Below are 18,500 nucleotides of genomic sequence, written 5' to 3'. Positions count from 1 at the left end.
CACACAAATCCAGTGAGTCTATTTTCCTTCCATAGACGACTTCTTTCATTGTTATAGGCTGGATATCAGAGGAGGAGAGGAGTTTGTGGTCGGGTAATGGTGTACGTTGTGTGAGTTTGAGAGTTTCTGTGGGCCCTATTTGTGTTTCATAATATCTTTGAATATATTTTTGTGAAGCACTTTGTGTTGCTTTGGCCCAAAAGGAACTTCACAAATAAAGTGTGAATAAAGTTGACAGTTTGTGGGCAAAGAGCCAAAAAACATTTGAGTCTTTTTCACTGTTTGCTCCTGAAATTCACACTAACTTGACGTTTTCAAGCCGACTTTGGGAATGTTTTATTTCACTGTTAAAATCCTTGTTGCACCACTGTATTATCAACCAGGTAAAACATCACATTTTGGCTTTTAAATGTTGTCAATCCCTTCTGTTTTTTTTTCTCTGAGCTAACAGAAGGGAACGGCCAATCACCATTGCAATGATGAACATGACATCCCCACAACAGACATCCAGTGTGACACATGAGTGTCACACTGCCTCATAGATCATGAACCTGTGTCGGATTATTTGCCATCTGTCCTATTTTCTTTAGCTGTAATTTATAATTCAAATTATTCTTGTTCTTACTTTGTACGAGGGCTGGTTTCACCTATCCTTTGTGCTGATTTGTATGAATCTTAAAAGTAACTTTTGAAGTTTTAAAATCCACAATTTTGGACTAGAAATCAGAAAAAAAACTAACTGATGGTTAATTGGATTAAATCCCAAATCCTAATCTCCTAAATCTGAACTAAATAGATTTAAGAATTTGGCAGGTTTTTCTTCCGCTGCTCTCTTCAGGTCATCATCATTCTGTCATTAATTTTCAATAAATGCAAGAACATTTTTTAATTTTCTAAAGATAATATTGATGCCATAACATTCTGGATCTATTCTTGATTTGATATAAATGTCCTGATTTTATTATAGATGCAGCCAAAAAGAATTCCATACATTGGGGTTTATTTATAAAACTCAAATGCACAGCTGAATTTGTCTTGAGGTAAAAAGATATTGAAAAACACTAAACTGAGCTAATTACAAACTATTTTTTTTCAAATAAGCAAATTCATTTCAAAATATTCATGATCATTACAGTCTCATTTAGTTCAATGTGGGCCATGTTGTCAAACTGTATTTAAACATTTGCCTTTAAAAGTAGCTAACAGATTACATCAAAGACTTTGCAGTATAATCTTTGTACTGAGTAACTGATGCTGCAGCTCTGTGGAACTTTCACTTTGTTTTCTAAAGTATTTTTTTTACAAAAATTGACAAAAACCCCTGAATAAATGATTACAACGGGTTTTTATTGGCTTCTCTCCAAATCTATCATGATTTGAAAAGCTTGTTATATGGAGAGAAAAAGTCTTGTGTTTGTTCAGTAATGATGGGCTTTGTCTTGTATTGCTGCAGCCCTCTGCCTCACCAGCCCGACACCAGCGCCACCACACTGCGCAGGAGCTGTCGGGACACCTCAGAGGCGGCGAGACCGGGTCGCCAGGGTCGGCCAAAGAGCGCGCTCTCCTCCAGGAAACAGGTCTGAGCCTCATCACACCTTTGTCACCTCTCCCATCCACTTCCCGTGGGCTCATCTCCTCTGTTTGTCTGTTCCCTCTGGTGTTTGCTGTGATAACTGCAATTAAATACCAGCGCATTAGTGATTTCCTGTCGATGTCATACGTCTGCTCCAACAGAGCAGCCCAGGCCGAGACCCTTAAAGACCCACTCTAATGAAAATCCTGTTATAGGTGTTTTTAACGTGTTCTTGTGGCATTTTTCTGATAATAGCGGACATATATAAACAAAATTGAGCTTAAAATTGCCTGAGTATTTCTTTTTTGAAATCATTGTGATTTAGGAGCAGGTGAAAAACCTGTATGTGTCGTAAAGACACATGCCACAAGCTTCCTGCTCTGCTCCATTCTGATGCATCCACTTGAAGACAAATAGATCCACATCCGTCTTTGTTTTCCTTGTCTGAGCTGGTATCTGGCTCAAAGCTGTATGGCTGGATAGCTCTGACATTGCCCTCCATTTTTGTTTCACTGGTAATGTCAGGCTGGGGTTGTGAGGAGCTATAAGCTAGCAGGAGAGAGTGTAACCAGAAGGATGTCGGGATGGATAATGGGAAGGGGGAGGGCTTACTCTGCGTCAACAGTCCCACCTTCAACTCAAAGGGCGAATTTCTAATGGCCTACTGCTGCTCTGCAGAAACTACGTCCTAGAAAACGAGACAGTTTAAAAAAAATGTGTCTAAAAATGGCAAAATCATAATTAAAACACCACTGGGGATGCTTTTACAGTAGATTCTAAACGCAGTCACAGCTGTAATGGCTGAACAGTCTGAGGAGGTTTTTGTGCAGCATGCTCTCTACTGGAGATTGCCTGATTCTATTCAGTAGTGCTGGACTGTGGAAACATTCTGCTCTACATAGCATCAAGAGTCCTCATCCACTTACGAAGGTTACAGCAAAGCAGTTTTTAGGGGCATTACAGAGGTGCGAGGCAGTGTCCTGCGGGGGGGGGGGGGGGGGGGGGGGGGGTTCGGGGGGTTGGGGTTACAGATATGCACCAAGCAGGCAGAAACCAAAGAGTAAACCTTCAGTTTTTAAAATCACCAGCTGTAGTCTCTCCAAACATGCCGCCAGACGGGCTTTTATCTTCTCTGCTCAATGGGAGCTCCTGTTACTGGAACCTCCTCTCAACAGTTCCCAGACAAAAAGAGGCTCCTCGAGGTGATTGTGGGGGCGTTCTGACCTGGCTGCTGGTTCCACACTGCGCCTTGAAGCTGCCCAGCAACATGTTTCTCTAACCTTTTGAATGCCCAACCATCCCCCCTTCATTTCCTCTCTTTTTAGCAAGAGCCGTCTACAGGCTGAGTCCTTGCATTGTCTGCTATCAGCACGTTTCAGTCAACTTGGTTTAGTCCAGTTTCTGGAAAGTTATTTTTAGCAGCAACCTGGATGTTAGAATAGAACCGAGCAGGCCATCATAATTGTGACATAACTGTAGCAAATGGGTGGTTGGTTGGATGACGGATTGCAAAAGAGGCTAAATGTCAACAGAACAAAGCAGCATAACTGACGGGACGCCGCAGAAAAAAATCAACTTCTTCAAATTATAAAAAGAATTCAAACCATAAAAGTGCCTTCTTATTAAACCCTTGTTGAGCACAAAAGAGAAGTCTCCTATTATAATAATTTTAATTTTTATTTGGTAATAAGAGAAAAGCCTTCGGGTTAAGATGTAAATACTCTGATACAAAAATATTACCCAAAATTAACTACCTCTTTTCTGTGATTCTTACAACCATCGGCAACATGGTTTAAATCATCATCCATATCCAAGTTTTTATGGAAAAAGTGAACCTTGGCTCAAAAAAGGTTGAAAAGCACTGAGATAGAGTAAATGGCACATCATGGTTCACCTTTTGCGGTCGCCAATTTGCGGATTTGTTTCAGTGTAGCTTTGCATCCTTCATTTAGGTTTTGTTTTAACAGTGTTCTGTGTCCTGATTGGCTGTAGACCTTGTCTATTAATTTACTCTGTGCCATGTCTCCTGTAGAGAATGTGCTTTGTTTATCAAATCTACATAAATCTTTAAATATTTGTTTTTTTTCTATAAAACTGGAATTATTTTCTATGAAGGTTTGAATGTTGTAAACGTTTAAACAAGACAGAAAATTGCAAAAATGTCTGTTTGAGAAAGGTGAATAAAGTTTGTAGTGCAGAGTTTTACAGCCATGAAACGTCTGTACTTCTAGATTTTACGAATCAGGTTATTTATGGACACTGGGGCCACCTGTGACCACCAAGACCAATGTGGAGTTCAGTGTCTTGCCCAAGGACACCTTGACCCATTGGCGTGCAATTCAAAAAGCGAACCTGCGATCTTCAGAAGTCATCATCAGAAGTCGACCGCTCTACCTCTGCACCACGGCAGCCCTATTGTAGCTATAGTAGCTGTTGCATTTTAGTATCAAGCCATGATTTTCTAGTAAAACTAATCCTTAAAAAAATACGCCTGTCATAAAAAATTGGACTGGAGTCCTCCAGAAAACAGGTTTTTCAGCAAACTGCAGAAGTTTTGCCACGGGAGCATTTTTAAAAAATTGAATGCCAAGTCTGTTTGGTGTGAACCTGCAGAGTTAAGTCTCAGCTGGGTGAGTTTTATGGTCATCCTCAACATGAAACGGCTTTGTCTGCCAGCAGTCAGCATTTTCCGGGGAAACAATCAGCAACTTCCCCCTGGAAACCTTGAATGAAGCCTTCATGAATATATGAGCTGTGTCTGCAGTCACCTACAGCTCAGAGGCACGCATTAAAACTAGCAGCCCTCGACATTAATGGATCTTGAGTGCTTCACCTTCCCCGCAGGCCTGGTTGCTTCCAAGTGCGTTTGCACGAACACAAGCCTCAGTGAGACCAAACTGGAGAGCGGAGAAGATCCTAATCTCTTGTGTTCAAGGAGCTCCACAAGAGCAGAAGATTTGCATAATGTGATGTAGGATTTACACTGAAGTGTGCTTAACATAACAGATGATTCTCTGCTTCAATAGTTCTTGACGCTCTCATTCATCGTTTGATCGTCCGACTCTTCCTGATAAGAGTTTGATAAACTTGTGTACCAAAGAATGGCACTTTTATGATTGGAGATTATGACAGTGGGGTGTGAGATCACTGGACGCTTTTCATCTCTGAGAGTTTCCCCGTTGCTGTGATCTCCTTAAGTGCAGGAAGAGAGAAGGGGATACTTGGTCTCTGTCACACTCTGCGCTGATAGCATCAGAGGCTAAATGTTAATTCTCTGGCTCAGTGGGAGGATCAGCAAGTCTGTGTATTTAATGGGAATACTGCCACTCCTGAAAAACACCAGGAAAGAAATGTGTTTCTAGCAAAAAGTAAAATATCCTGTCACTTATGATGCACTCTTTCAAAAAGTCATCATAATGCTATGTGTTTAATTATCAGTGCATGGAGGATGCTTTACTTTGTCTTCTTTACAGTTAAATGCTTTGCTGTGCTGCCATTTTCCTGCACAGCTGATTGTCAGCCTTCAGCTCAGACTCTGGCTCTTATCTCAAATTGCAGGTTTCTGAGAGGAAAGTTGTACATGACACCGGGTATAAGCCGGCTTTTCCCGGTTTTCCAGGTTTTTCTGGTGCAATGTGGAAAAAAAGTGTCACCTGAACATGTTCAGATGAAGGAATGGATAGTTGGAGGGGAATAAGTGGGAGGGGATGTAAAAGTGTGCAGCATTGCTGAGGACTGATAAGACTAATTGCTTGAGTCTTCCTGGATGACTGGCTCGACCCCTCCCAATCTGTGTTTCGCAGGTCTTCAGAAATGTCTGATCCGTTACCATGGTCACCAGGCAGCGGCGATGAGGGACACTGAGAAAGATCGTTGCTTGCAGAGGGACACAAATGCACAGTCAGAACGGCCTGTCATACTAATAGGCTGGCATTAATTTACAGTCACGCATGAGCCAAAAGATATGTTTTGGTGTGAAATCACAATAAAATTCATCTGACAACATCTTAGAGTAAAACATAAACATTTTTCAAGGCAACCTCAAAAAACCCCACACCCTTTGAACTGCAGTAACTCTTCGACTGTTCCCGCAAATAAAGTCATTCCAACAGATTCGGATGTGGCAGCTTTGGATCTATATGTAACACTTTACCTTAGTAAGGTGCTGCATTATGGAAACTTCACTTTCTGTTGGAATTATATCATTTGCATCAAGGGTTAAAGAGTTGCGGCAGTTCCAAGAGCATCAAGTTGTAGTGTAAAAGGGTTAAAATGAAACCTAAAACAACAATGTGGTTGCTTCTTCTCAGTTTTATTGCAGAGAAGCCCTTCTGTAATTCAAAGATGTAAATAAATGCGGCGCAGATCAATCTGTGGTTCTCAATAATGAAAAAACAAAGGGGCATCAATGTGAAACAGTAATTCATCTTTCTCAGTTGTTAAATCAAGGACAAAACATTTAAAAAGGGTTACAACTTACACATTTAGATTTGTAAAATTAAATATTCCTCTATTAGTTTTGTTACCAAAATGACTTTTGTATAAATTCAGTTCTATAAAAAGAGAAAAAAAAGTTTAAACAAACCATTACTAAAGCTGTTAAAGGAGGAATTTGAGACCAGCAGACATGGAGATGTAAGGGAGTTCAAAGATCAAGGAGTCAGTCATGGAGGGTCTCAACAGTGACAGGATGAACATTAAAATCAATGTGTTGTTCAGCATCAAGCTCCCGGGGAAGGAGGTAAAAACAGTTATGATCCATGCAGCTCAATCCTGGACAAGCTAAGATTTATGGAGGTACTTAGAGAACAGAATTACAATAATCAATACAGGAAGCAATCAGGGCGTGTGAGGATGACGGGGGGAGGTGTTTGAGGAAAGATTCAAGCAAAGGTTAATGATACCACACAAATGGAAGCATTCAGACCGACCCGCATTATTCGTGTTTGCTTCTAAAGATGATGTGCTTCTCACACGACTGTTGGTTTTAGAGAGGTTTGATTGAAGTCAAGCAAAGGACTGATGGAAAAATGCATGTGCAAATTCAGATTAGGACACCGATCTGAGTTCTGCAGAGTACTCTCCAAAAACATTCTCTACTGTTAAACGAAAGCAGGGATGTCCAAACGTCTTGCAAGGAGGGCCGGATCTGGTGAGGTGAAACTGTGTGAGGGCCAACCATTCGGCCTGGACTTTTTTAATGACTTATATGGCATTTTCATCTCTTTACATAGAATACAAACATACAAACACATCTAGAAACATTTAAACCGAATGGAATTACTAAAATAAAATTGACCTAAGAGAGAAAATGTTCATGCACATTTTTTTTACGGGCATGCTGGGTCTTTTAATAACACTTTAATAACACTAAAGGGTAAGTAAGAGTAAAGCATGGCAGACTCAGACGTTTCACACAAAATATTCCTTTTAGATTGACTGTTAGAAATTAGGAAATTAGACAATCAGAGCGCAGGTTGTGTGGACATCCTACAGGTGTGCTATGGACTCTCACGTATCACGTGCACACACCCCATTCGTGCAGCATTTGTTCAGGGACAGTAAGGAGCCTGTACTTGCACCTTACTGTATGACAGCATTACCAGCACTGTGTGCAACTTACATTATCTTTACAAATACTTCACAATACATGTACCACACACTCTAAAATGGTATATTTTACTTCATGACATACCTTAAGATGGCCATAGGAACCTCAAGTAAACTGCAAGACACACCTTCACTCCCCTTAAGATGCAGCCACCTCCACTTTCCAAAGGCCCAGAGTCAGCAGCACCCCTACAGGTCAACTTACGTACATGTGCATGTGACTAAGGCTCAACCAATAAAACTTCATTTATTTTGGTTTCAAAGGGAATTCCTCTTGGTCCTTTTCCACAGACTTCCACAGAAAAAAGGTTCAAATATATGTTTGGAAAGTATTGTTGTAAAAAGGAAAACAAAAACTCATTAATGGGAACTTAGAACAAACGGAAACACAATTTAAAAAGAGCTAAACTTTAAAATGTTATTCACAAATGGTTAAAAAAAAAATCAATAAGGAACTGAAGTGAAGCAACTAAAAATATGAACAAAAGTGGATGATTGGCAAATGGACCTGGTGGGGTTGAGTTACCGGTACTCTTTAAAATGGAAAGAGAAAACTTTTGAATCTCACCTAAAAAGACAAAAAATTTACTTCAAACCTAACAAATAAAAAAAAACAAGGTGGCACCAAACCTCATAACTTATAAGATAATTAAGCACAAACACAACCTTGTTTGAAAACTCATTTGGTCTAAATAGATTTAGTGAATTAGTAAATTATTTGTATTTAATCAATAAATATCAAGGAGGAAAATATTGTTTGATTGACAGCTGACTTTAAAGTCAAATTAGAATTCATTGGATAAAATATTGTCATCAATAAATCAAGTTGTACAAAAGAAAATCCCCACAAGTCAGATACAATATATGTCTTTCCTTTGCATAGTATGTCAAAAAAGCAACCTTTTAAAACTCAAAACCTTGAGTTTGACCACAAAACGATCCACAATTTAACATTATTGACTTTTCTACAAAGTGACAGTGGCCGAAAGATGTTGCCCATCCACTGAACGGTCAAATCCGAGCTGCTGTTTCCAAGTGAAAGGTTTTTTAAGGACACGTCAGAGGATGTGAAAAGTCCTCAGGTCAGAGGCCCATTCATTCCAGTTGGCAATCATGGAGTCGGTGGTGTTCCTCGCAGCATGAGCAGACTGCAATCCGACATGAAAATGATTTCTGTCCACGTGAGTTATTTCAAAGGAGCAGGGATGTGGATGTTCTAAAGTTGCATGTTACCTCACCACTTTTGGAGGAGCTCGCATTGCTGAACATTTCATTCGCTGGTTAGAAGTAATTTTGATGGTCAGTTTAGCTACATGATCATGTCCTGCTGGAATGATGTTATCAGGAAATTCTTCACACCTCCGTCTGTCAAAACCAACATTTTTCAGAATAACCATTTCATAATAATCTGAACCAGGCTGTAATGATGTTCTCTCACAAGAAAAAGGCTCTGCTTTGATTGAATTCCAATTGAATCGTTTAGTTCAATAGGGGCCCTAGTCTACAGTTTTTCAAAATAGAGATATTATATGTTCTATGGTCTTCAAGGGAAAAGCTATCTGATTATGTGCAAAAAAGTCCCAAGTCCGTTGTAATGTATTGACTATGGTTGACATTTAAAAGTGTAAATTTTCTGGACTTGGGCCTCTCTTGCATGGGTTTTGCTTTATCACATAAATGGCAGCACTAGTTATCTACTATGGCAGCGTCCCTGTTTAATTCAAGAAGGGCCCAAGTCAAGAGACTTTCGTTTGCGAATCCTCTGAAATTATAAAAGTGAGGTGCTTCATATTATAGCATTTATAAGCTATGATCTGCTGCTAAATCTGGGTAAAGTATTAATCATTTGGTGTAGCCTCCCTTTAAGCTATGCAATTGAAATAATTTCCTGGAAAAACAAACCTCTTGGACTTGGGCCCCTTTTGAACTAACCGATTCAAATGGGTGTGGTCCATGTGGAGCATGAATTGCTTTATTCCAGACAATCCAGCTTCTTCCCAGTATAAGAATATGCTATAGCGTGTTTGGTCTTTCTGAATTGTCCCTTAAAAATTAGTGTTAAGGGCTCTGTGATGTACTGGAGAAATGTGACCCTGAGCAGAAGAAAGTTGGAATGGAAGATTAATGGACGTTATTCTGAACTTATCAGGAACTGGTAGAGTAGGACTCAATATGCAGGAGACCAGGCATAGTGGCAGAAAAGGAAATCTTTATCAAGCAAACTTAAACATGACAAATATCAGGGAGCAACAAAAGAGTTGAGTGACAAAGCAGAGCAGATGACGGAAAATGAAGAACTGAAAACCAGACATGTATACATCAGGGTAATGAACTAAATGAAGACAAGTGTACCGAACAACGATGAACAACGTGAACCTGGTGTTACTTGGTGAGACAAAGAGCAACTCAGAACATGGCCAAAAACAATGTAAAAAACAAGTTAAACCACAGAATCCTCACAGAACTCCTTTCCCAGCCTACAAGACCCTTCAGAGTTCCGTCTAGGTTGACCTACAAAAAACAAATGTCAAAAACGGCGCTAACAGTCCCACTCGTAGGTGGATTTCTGATGAACTACAGCCGCTCTGCAGAAACTATGTCCTAGAAAACGGCACAGTTTAAAAAAAATGTTGTCTAAAAACAGCATAATCATAATAAAAAGAGCACTGGGAACACTTTTACACTAGATCAAAGATGATCAGATTATTTCTTTGCTACAATTTTTATATTTTTGGGATTTCAGCTGAAGGAAGAGTTTGAGACGCAAAAGGAGATGATTATTTTAGTTTTAAGGTTTTTATGTATTTTAAATTAAATTGTTAAAAACGTTATTTAAATGTAGCAGATAAATTAAATGGTTATTGATCAACTTACATTTGCTTTAAATACCAGTTTAAAATTGCATTTCATTAAATATCAAGGACTTTGTTCCATTTTCCTTTTGTCACCATCCATGACAGTTTCTCTTCTGATTCTAATTCATTAATCTGTCTCATAATTACATTTTGCACCTGATACTGAGTCAATTTATTTCTTCACATTATTTCATTTTCCATTCATTACCTAAATGGCTCAATTAACCGTAAGCTCTTCTTAATTACCCATCAACATGCGCTCGGAGACACAAAGAGCATTTCAAGTGAAGTCAACTCCTCCACACCTTTGGAACTGTCTGCCTGTCTGACCTGCTGATGACGAATAATCATGCAGCAATCACCGCTAATCACATGAGCCATGACGGCACACCAGCTTCAGGGCCCGTGGCACAAATGCATGGCTGCTTGTGCATTTCTGTTCCACGCACAGATTGCTATGAATGCATATCAGCATAATATTCAAAATGAATTTAAAGACTGGGGTGTAATGTGTTTGTTTTGAGTGACAAAGCTCTTTAAAACTCTGTGTCAGGCTAACAAAGCTTGTCAAGGGGAAATTCATGAGGCAGCCACTGTTACCTGGCAACATACGTTGTATCTGCAATATCCAAAAATAATTGGCAGTACTTTAATTGAAAGAAATACTATATAGGTCCTATATAAAGAAAACAGAAAAGGAAAGCAGGGTGAATTTTAACAGTTTCTTTCAATCTCAAATCCAGTGTTGAAGTCACTTAACAAAACTCACAAATAAAAATATTATTTCTTTTGACATTGAGGTAAATAATTGATTAGACTTACGTCTTTGGCCGACCCGATTCTTCTAAAGTTCCCCTTGAACAACAGAAACAGCTCAAATCATAATACAACCCCCACAATTTGCATGGAGGGCAGAAGGCATGATGGGAGCTCGCTTCATCTGCCCTCTGGAAGATGGGCGCCTTTTTCCGGCGATCATTTATTGCACACAAGTAAAATATTTTTTAAGTCAAATGAAAGTGTTTGTGCCGTGAAGGAAAAAAAAGGAGAAATTCTTTTTTGGTAAAAATATATTGTTCGTTCTGTAAACTTGCATTTAAACTCAAGGCCAACAAAATCACCTTACCCTGGGAAACAAAAACTGATTTAGACTTGGTTCATACTCAAAAGTCACCAAAACACCCAGTGCATGTCTATGGCTGTCATGCTCCAATCCAAAGCATGCGGCGCCCTCTCAGCTGTCCCCAGACTCTAATAAAACAGAAAAGGGAAACCCAACAGGTCTCCCTTGTAATCCCGATTATTTTAAGTTACTTTTTACATTTTTAGTTACTTATCTGTTGAACCCAGCAGGGTTAGTTTTGGAGTCTTAGAGATCACTATGCTCAACTGCTTTTTGTTTTGAGCTCATTATTTATCAAATTGAATTCAATTTATTTGTAAGGAGCGAATTAATTATGTCCTTGTAAAAGGAAAAATGCAAATAAACTTTCTTAACCCAAAATTCACTACAAACATCAGCTTTTATTTTGTTTTCTGATTAACCTCACTGATGATAACCTGAAAACATGTCAATGTCTTAAGCTCCCAGTACAAAAAGACTCTTTCTGTCACTGCTATGCCACATAATAAACAAACCAATGCGGGAAATTTTAATGTAAGGATGTCAGAGAGAAGATAACCTTTGGCAAAAAACACAAAATTGATTTTGAGGTGAGATGTCACAGTTTATTTTTACTTAAACTGTTTTTTTTTCTTGTTATCAATCAGTTAGCATAGTTTGCACATAATATTTTTAAGATTTCTGTGCATTAATACAATTTTGTCCTAAAAATTGTTTCCTATTTTGCATTTAAAAAAATGACCTCTATTTAAGGTTACTGTACCCTCTGCTGGGAAAAGGTTGCATCTTTTAGTGTGGCTGTCACCCGTATACAAAATTAAAAAGAAATAATAGTGATAATAATGTACAATTTTTCTTAAGGAATTCTCAAAGTGATGTTAAGTGTGCTTTAGTTTATATAAAAGACATGCCGGAGGGATTTCTCTTATGGTTTTTCAAAACGAAACATTTTGATTTTAAAAAATTGCTTATAAAGTCAGTTATAAATATGTATACTATAAAAATTGTTTATTGTAATGAATTAAAATGTTTTTTGCATTAGCATCTTCAAATCCCAGACCTGCCTATCTTGTAAGGTCAAATATATTTTGTCATTTTTAGGTTGATTGTTCATTAAAATTCTACATTTGATGTGTTTGTTTCACAAAAGTTATGGCTTAATGTGCCTGATTTGGATTTACATTATTTTGTTTTGCAGTTTGCCTCATTTGTTCTTAACTGTTTTTGTATTTATGAACAAGTAGCTGCTTCTCGTAAATGTATTTGCTTCACTCTCAGGGATTAGCTTTTATCCAGCAGTTAGAGTGATACAAAAACTAAAAAGAAGAAATAGATTTAAGAAAACTTTGAGCTACAAAAACATCCTAAGACGTTTATGATGTATTTGATAGTTTATGGGTTCATGTGGGAAATGAGTAGATCAGAATGGCTCATGTTAGATGTTTTGGAGAAATGACCGCAAGGAGGTTTATTCAGAGAAAGGACAGCACGTTTTTGTTTAAAAAAATGTAGATTAAACGATGAATGGAGGAAGAACCAAAGAACGTGAAGTTATTGAAGTTTTTAGCGGATTGAGGCAAATGGGGCAGTAGAAGGCTGGAGCGGCTCTTGAAGATTGCGGGAGAAAATGAGGAAAGATAATAACTTTCTAGTAGTGGCCTGGTGGAGATCACTGTCTGGTCAAACCACGACTTTATGTTTCTGATGCAGTCAGGTTTAAGTTTTACTGTAGAACTGAGCCAAGCTGCAACACCAATCTATACAAAGCAGAACCAAAAGTTCCCTGTTTTTGTGAAAGAAATCAGTTGAAGAAAATCAAGCACCCTTTGTTTGTGGCTTTGCTTACTTACCAGTTGGCTTACCTACGTGCTTTTATAATTTATGCCTCTGTTCTGCAGGTGACGAAGATGCTCGCTGTGGTGGTGATCCTCTTCGCTCTGCTCTGGATGCCCTATAGGACTTTAGTTTTGATCAACTCTTTTGTGTCCACTCCCTATCTGAATGCTTGGTTTCTCCTTTTCTGCCGGACATGCATTTACGCCAACAGCGCCATCAACCCTGTCATATACAACGCCATGTCCCAGAAATTCCGCTTGGCATTTCGCGGCCTGTATAGTTGCCAACGGCTGGAGGGGAATCAGAGAACTCAGTCGGCCATTCAGTCCGGGTTCGGCACCCTAAGAGACGTACGGCCAGCGCAGCCCTGCACCAATGAGACTCAGGGAAAAGCGAGGAATGCCATTCTCGGGACTTCTTTTGATCCAAACATGAAGCAGAATGGAGGCGAGCATCAGGAGAAGCTGACGGTTAATGGCATGTCAGCCGACTGCGATGCAGACACTGGACCTTCAGATTTCAGCTTTAGGCACAATCCAGACGAGATGCTCCAGGCTGGTGACAAGGAGCTCGACCAGTCTATGACAAACAATGCCACAGTTCAATTTTCAGATAAAGATGCATAAAATAATCAGCAGGAAAGCATGTATATAGAATAATTCATACACCTGTACTGCTAAAAGGCACAAGAGAAAAACATTTTTTTTGTTCCAGAAATGATAATTTTTGGAGAATTTCTCTAAAAACTGTTTACTGTTGTTTTTCCCCAAAACAGGGTGCATTTTTTTTAAGCTGATAATTTTCTGCATGTTTACTCACACCTATCTAACAAAACTCATTTAACTAGACAGACAGTAAAAAGGATTACATTTAAAAATTCATAAAATAATTCATCTAGTGGAATTTAGGAGATGTGACTTAGTTTTTACATACATCCATGCAGGAGAAAGTTTGTAATTTATGTGATAAAGGTTTCATCAGTAAAACCAATGAAAACACTATTGGTGGTTAAAATACAATTTTCACATTGAAATTAAAATGGTGCATCAGTTTGTAATGTGAACATTTAACTTTAGTTCCAAAAAGCTGCTCATCATTTTCGTGACAGTAACTCTATTTCTATATTTTAATTCATTCAGCCAGCTGTGTGTTTTTTGCTCCACGCTGACAAAAGTTGGTGGAACGTTCGATACTACCATGTATTTAAAATAAAATATGAGCTATTAGAAATAAAATTACATTTTAGGTTGGCTAGTGGTTTGCTTGTTCCAAGTCCCAGTTCACTAATTTCAAGCAACCCGTAGACTAAATGTGGCCGCTCCTTAAGTAACCATTCAGACCGGAAACCTAATTTATGCAAATTCGTACAAAAAGGAAGAAATTCCGTTTGAGAAACTGCAGCTAGATCTTTGAGTTAACTAAAAATGTTGTCTTTTCCTTAGAGTTTTGTGCAAACAAAAAATAATAATAAACCGACTGCAACTTACTCTGTTTTTGAAAAATAGACAATAAAATATCTAATATATGCTTTTCACAGCAGAAAATGCACAGATACATTGAGCTGCAAGACTGTTGTACATACAGACTTAATGTTAAATTTTAATGTAAGATAAGTAACTATCAAAATGTTTATTGGGTCCACAATGGTGATTTTGTGAAGGAAAACTATTCAAACCATTTATTACATGGATGTTCATTTCTCGAAGCAACAAAATATGAACTTTTCTGCTGTAATTAATGACATAAAAGTTTTGTGATATTAACCACTATTTGCTATTCTTATGATTAATTTTTAAAAAAATCCTTGTAATTTTACCTGTACTTTTGATAGTTTTTGAATAAAGGTCTGTGTGGATGAATGTGGAAGGAGATAAAACATGTTTTAAAAAATAAAAGCTAAAATTCCTGCAGAAATAAACATGACGGCTAAAAGATGCAATTATTCTCCAGGATGAAATCTCTACGGAAAAGCTAAGTTGAAAATAAATGTTCAATTAGCAACAAGTGATATTAGGCTAATTAGCAGAAAAAAAGAGTGACATCTAAAATGCTGCAGTAATCAAATGTTAAAATACTAGATGTCAAATATGCTAAATTCATTTCAAGAATGATGAACCAAATGCTTAAAAAGCGCAATGAAAAGGCATCACAATGAAAAGACTTAATTACAGGCTAAATGTAATAGATTTAGCTGTAGAAATTAGGTCAAGTAAATCCAAAAGGAGCATAATAAATTGTTTATTGTGTGGAACAGTGTGTTCCGTTTTTAATTAAATGCTGCATCCAGAAACAGTTGAAAAAAATATCCCAAAACAGCCGAACAGGAAACAATGTTTTCCAATGCCAAAATGCTCATATGAATTCCTAATTAGCTCCATAATGTGTGAGATAGTGGCAAAGAAATGTAAAAATAAAATTGGTAACAATAAATATTGAAGTTAAACTACTTACTTGCAAAACTGCAAACTGGTGCTTTGATAAATGTTGAAAGAGCTAAAGACACAAAAACTGTGCTGTGAAATGATGCATTTTAAATTAGCTAAGAAGCATGAATGATAACAAAATTGAAACTTTAAATAGTGTTTAAGAAAGGCAGCGATATAGGTTCAAATTCAGTTGACTATGTTTCATAAGTTCTGGTCGAAAGTGATAAAGAACTCAAACTTTGAGCACACAAACATTTGATTCCTACAAAAACTAAGTATGTAATTGTTTTATATTTTGATATTGGTACATTTATAGTAAAATGTTAAGTATTTTTGGTCACTGTTACTGGGTTTGTATGTTACTTAGTTGTTATGATCTGAGACTTCTAATATTTGGCTACTTCATATAGAGTTTAGTACTGATTATGTTTGACATTAAAGTTGTGTGTTGTTTAAATGAATTACTTGCTTCCATGAACATATTTAAGTCAGCTTTCCCTTTAAGTGGTGACACTGGTCATCATTGGTTCATTTCGTTTTTTGGGCTGCTGCAGTAATCCAATAGCATGATGACATGCATGCATGTCTAGGTTGTAAACAGTGATGTTAGCTTTTCAGCTTTTTTTTTTTTCCCTAAACATTGACTATGTTAATGGACATCAAACAATGGACATTAAATGGACATTAAACATTTTTTAATTTAATTTCCTTCTTTCCAGGAGAACACCTTGTTAAAATGTAAATAGATTTCAGTGGAGCTTTTTTGTGTTAACTTCTTTTTGTGTTTCAGTGTTGTAAACGATGATGCACAGTGATGTGAATATTGTGACAGGAATTTTGTAATATCAGCAAACAGCGAATGCTGTTTGTGGAGTTGACGAACATAATGAAAAGCTTTTGCAAGTGTTATGAACAAAATGTTCACTCTTTAATGTAGAGTTTATTGTTATTTTAAGAAAAACAACGGATTGGTATGGAGGCGCCCTGTTAAACAATAGCCTTTAAGAAAAACTGATTTGTTCTGTCCTGTATTTTCTTCTTAACGTTTCTGGCTACTCTGCTTGTTGATAGTTGCCAGGTTCATATTATCCTTCATTTCGTAAATGTGATGTTTGATGATCTTTGCAATGTAAAATTTCACTTTCACAAATTTCAAAGCTGTTGTGCGTGTAAAGGGAAGGTGTTCCTCATCAACTACGGAGAACCTACGGAGTCAAATTTAGTCCAATTCATACACCTACACTGCTAAAAGGCATAAGAGAAAAACATGCTTTTTTTGTTGTTGTCCAATGTCAAATTAACTTTAAAAGCCAAGAATAAAATTGCTCTTGAGTTCTCCAGGAATAATTACCAAGGTAACTCAACTCAGCTTAGACATTCTCCTTTGATTACAATCTACAATGAGCCCTTTGCTTTAGCACGCTACAGAGAAATCACCTAAAATAACCTGACATTAACTCAGACCCATAAGACCATGTTGAAGTCAGTTGTTGGTGATTAATTTCATATATACCTTTAAGTGTTAAGCTCTAATTTCCATCAGTAAGGTGTAATGTGTTTTAGACTCTTGAATCTGGTACTTTAATGTGTTTTAGGTGTTCTGGATGTCTGGATGAGTGTATATGTGTTCAGTGCTTGCAGGGAGTGTGGTTGGAGACAGAAGAAAAGCTGGTATTTTAGTTTCTGGGGTATCTGTAAGTGCAGCAGCAGACAAATGAGCACGGTTAATGGTTTCTGAAGAGGTTAACAAAGGGCACTGTGACTCAGCCTCGAAAATACCCTTTAAAATGACTTACTCTGATATTATATGTTCTCATTTTGGATAATTACAGTATGTGGATTGTCTGTTGGCACCAGTGTACAACTCCCTTGACAAGCCAGCGTGTGAAAGTGTTTGAGAGTGTGCAAATCTGTAATTATTTGGCCCTGGAGAGCTGCTGGTTTGTTATGTTCTTGATAGTGTTGTAATGAGAATTTCAAGTGCACTGCTTTCAAGACGTTGTCTATATTGTTGCAGTAAAATTATTTTTGATTGAAGAAATGTGCACTGTGCTCTTGTCTGTGGGATTTTGGTATGCGTGTGCTTTGTGGCTTTCTTAAGGCATCTTTAAAAAAGTTAATAAAAATTGTTGAAGCATCAATTGGAGGAGTCATTCCTTTACTTGTGACAAAGCATGTGGGCTACCGTGGACCCATGAAGGCTTTACTGCACTGACAACAAAACTATCCAACTAAATAAATTAAATTTATCTGTAGAAAGATGGACAACCCAGGATGCAACTCAGAAAGTAAAGGTATAACAATCATGCACTGTGATGATCCCTTGGATGAAGCCAATGATGTCCAGGTCCCTGTTCACAACAGCGAAAAGCTGGTAAATTGGAGGGTTTCAAAATCAGAGGCAGAAGTTGTAGCCCAGAAGTGGAGACGATTGAGAAGGAGGGGCATATTTGTTTACAATAAGGAAATCCGAAACTGTAATTTGAAACGGCAAACTCAAGGTCATGGAGAGGTTAAATAAGCAACTTGCACTCGACAAACTTCAAGCTGGAACGAGTAACAACTACTGCAATCTGCTGGTGATGATAGGACGGACAAAGTCAGTAAGTAAGTACATTTCATTTATATACCTTTCCCAGAACAGAAGTCACAAGGTGCTTCACAAGTTGAGAAATATAAAAGCATAAAAGAAAAAATATGAACCACGTAAAACAATAATCCTAAAGTCTCAAAGACCCAAAGGCACAGGTGACAGACTGATGAGTGGTAAAGGGAACAAAGGTGGAATTACAAAGACAATCGAGCTGAGGTCAGACAGAGGAGCATGACACATATCCATGCTTACGTTTTGGGAACAATATTTTACGAAATAGAGAAAGGGAAATAGGGAAACAAATTTTAGTTTTGCTTAAACACAGAATCTGGAACAACCAAAGCTTGATATTACAAACACACGAGAAATTACATTTGAAATAAAAGACAACAAAAGAACCAAAAATAATGGAATTAAAAAAAAATCCAACATTTCAACTATAAATAGACCATGCCTTGCAGTAGAAAAAGGGCATAAGAAACAG

General features: G+C 37.7%; 1 protein-coding gene across 2 annotated transcripts in view; it reads left to right on the top strand.

Annotated features, from left to right (window-relative positions):
• Nucleotides 1–17,564, top strand: part of trhr2 (TRHR2 protein) — a 37,915-nt gene extending 20,351 nt beyond the window's left edge. The window contains exons 5-6 of one of the 2 annotated variants that reach the window (XM_011475866.2): nt 1,454–1,577; nt 13,060–17,564. In XM_011475866.2, the coding sequence (XP_011474168.1) occupies nt 1,454–1,577; nt 13,060–13,623 (688 nt within the window). In that variant the 3' untranslated portion in view covers nt 13,624–17,564. The remainder of the gene's footprint in view (nt 1–1,453; nt 1,578–13,059) is intronic. The other variant, NM_001204792.1, reaches the window with a different exon arrangement.
• Nucleotides 17,565–18,500: the final 936 nt, after the last annotated feature.

The sequence above is a fragment of the Oryzias latipes genome, chromosome 6 (genome assembly GCF_002234675.1).
Source record: "Oryzias latipes chromosome 6, ASM223467v1".
Classification (NCBI taxonomy): domain Eukaryota; kingdom Metazoa; phylum Chordata; class Actinopteri; order Beloniformes; family Adrianichthyidae; genus Oryzias; species Oryzias latipes.
This window is presented reverse-complemented; position numbering and strand designations above follow the sequence as displayed.